The 1,290-nt window shown below is 63.0% G+C and overlaps 1 protein-coding gene across 1 annotated transcript in view; it reads left to right on the top strand.

Annotated features, from left to right (window-relative positions):
• SEZ6 (seizure related 6 homolog) overlaps window positions 1–1,284 on the top strand; it is a 9,784-nt gene extending 8,500 nt beyond the window's left edge. The window contains exons 12-16 of the mRNA XM_031060628.1: window positions 8–44; window positions 141–179; window positions 285–405; window positions 481–583; window positions 1,123–1,284. Of these exons, the coding sequence (XP_030916488.1) occupies window positions 8–44; window positions 141–179; window positions 285–405; window positions 481–583; window positions 1,123–1,152 (330 nt within the window). The 3' untranslated portion in view covers window positions 1,153–1,284. The remainder of the gene's footprint in view (window positions 1–7; window positions 45–140; window positions 180–284; window positions 406–480; window positions 584–1,122) is intronic.
• The last annotated feature ends 6 nt before the right edge of the window (window positions 1,285–1,290 follow it).

Here is a 1,290-nt window from a genome sequence, read left to right as displayed (position 1 = left end):
GCCCCCCTCACGCTGGAGCGGATCCCCTCCCATCTGCAAGGCGGGTGAGACGAGCCCCCCCCACCCCAGCACCCCGCCGGCACCGCTCGGCACCCCACTTCTCACCCCTGCTGTTGGTTTCTTTCTTCCGCCTCCTCCAGCCTCCTACGATGAGTTTTACAGCAACCGCAACCTGGATGGTAAGGGACAGGGTGTTTTGGGGTGCCGGAGCGTGGAGGGGCACCCGGGGTGCGGCCGATGTGGGGTGTCCCCTGGGTGAGCCCCCAATTCTCCCTCCCGGACAGCTGTGGCCAAGGCTGTGCCCTCGGGGACAACGCTGGAGGGCACCAACGTGGCCATCGCTGTCTTCCTGCCCGTGCTGGTGGTGGCCCTGCTCATCGGGGGCATTTATCTCTACTTCTCCAAGTGAGTGGCCCCCTGTGACCCCATGGGACCCCACAGCCCCCCCCAGTGCCCACTGCAGCTGCCCTTTCCCCACAGGCTCCAGGGGAAGCCAGCCCTGCAGCTGCCCCTTGCTGGCTCCCACCCCTACGACCACATCACCGTGGAGTCGGCTTTTGACAATCCCACCTATGAGACAGGAGTAAGTACTGGCCCCCACACCCCCCATGTGGGGCTGGGCACCCTGGGGACCCTGCATTGCATGGGCCACCTGTGCCACGGGCTGGGACAGGTGTGGGATGGGGTCGTGTGTTCCATTAGATAGGACATCCACCCAGGAGCAGCACGGGGGGTGGGACATGCACCCAGAGACCACCCGTGGGATGATGGATCTACCCAGGGACTGTTCAGGGATGGACATCCAGTTAGGGACCATGTACAGGATGGAACACAGGGACCACATGTGGGGCGGGGTATCCATCCAGGCACCACACATTAGTTCAGAAATGAACTAATCAATCAATCCAGGGACCACACACACTCTCTGGGATATCCATCCAAGGACCATGGACAGGATGGACACTGATCCAGGACCCATGTTTGGGATGGGACACACATCCCCAGGACTCTCTGTAGTCTGGGATGTGCCCCCAGCTCCTTATGGGATGGGAGATGCCCTATCCCTGTCCCGGGCACCCCGTTGCACTGTGTCCAACCCCTTGCAGTCTGTTTTCTTTGCAGGACACGAGGGAATATGAGGTGTCTATCTAGGTGTGGGCAGCGTGGAGCTGGCGCTGCAGCCACCCCTCCCCTCCGTGCCCTCCGGCCCCCGGCACGGGCTGGGAACACCTCTCCCAAGGAGACTCAAGCCGAGCGCTTGGCAGGACCCGCCTGGGCACCGGCCACCCC

Source organism: Geospiza fortis, unplaced genomic scaffold (assembly GCF_000277835.1).
Source record: "Geospiza fortis unplaced genomic scaffold, GeoFor_1.0 scaffold425, whole genome shotgun sequence".
In the NCBI taxonomy this organism is placed as follows: Eukaryota; Metazoa; Chordata; class Aves; order Passeriformes; family Thraupidae; genus Geospiza; species Geospiza fortis.
Note: the sequence above shows the minus strand (reverse complement) of the source record. Positions and strands in the feature narration are given on the sequence as shown.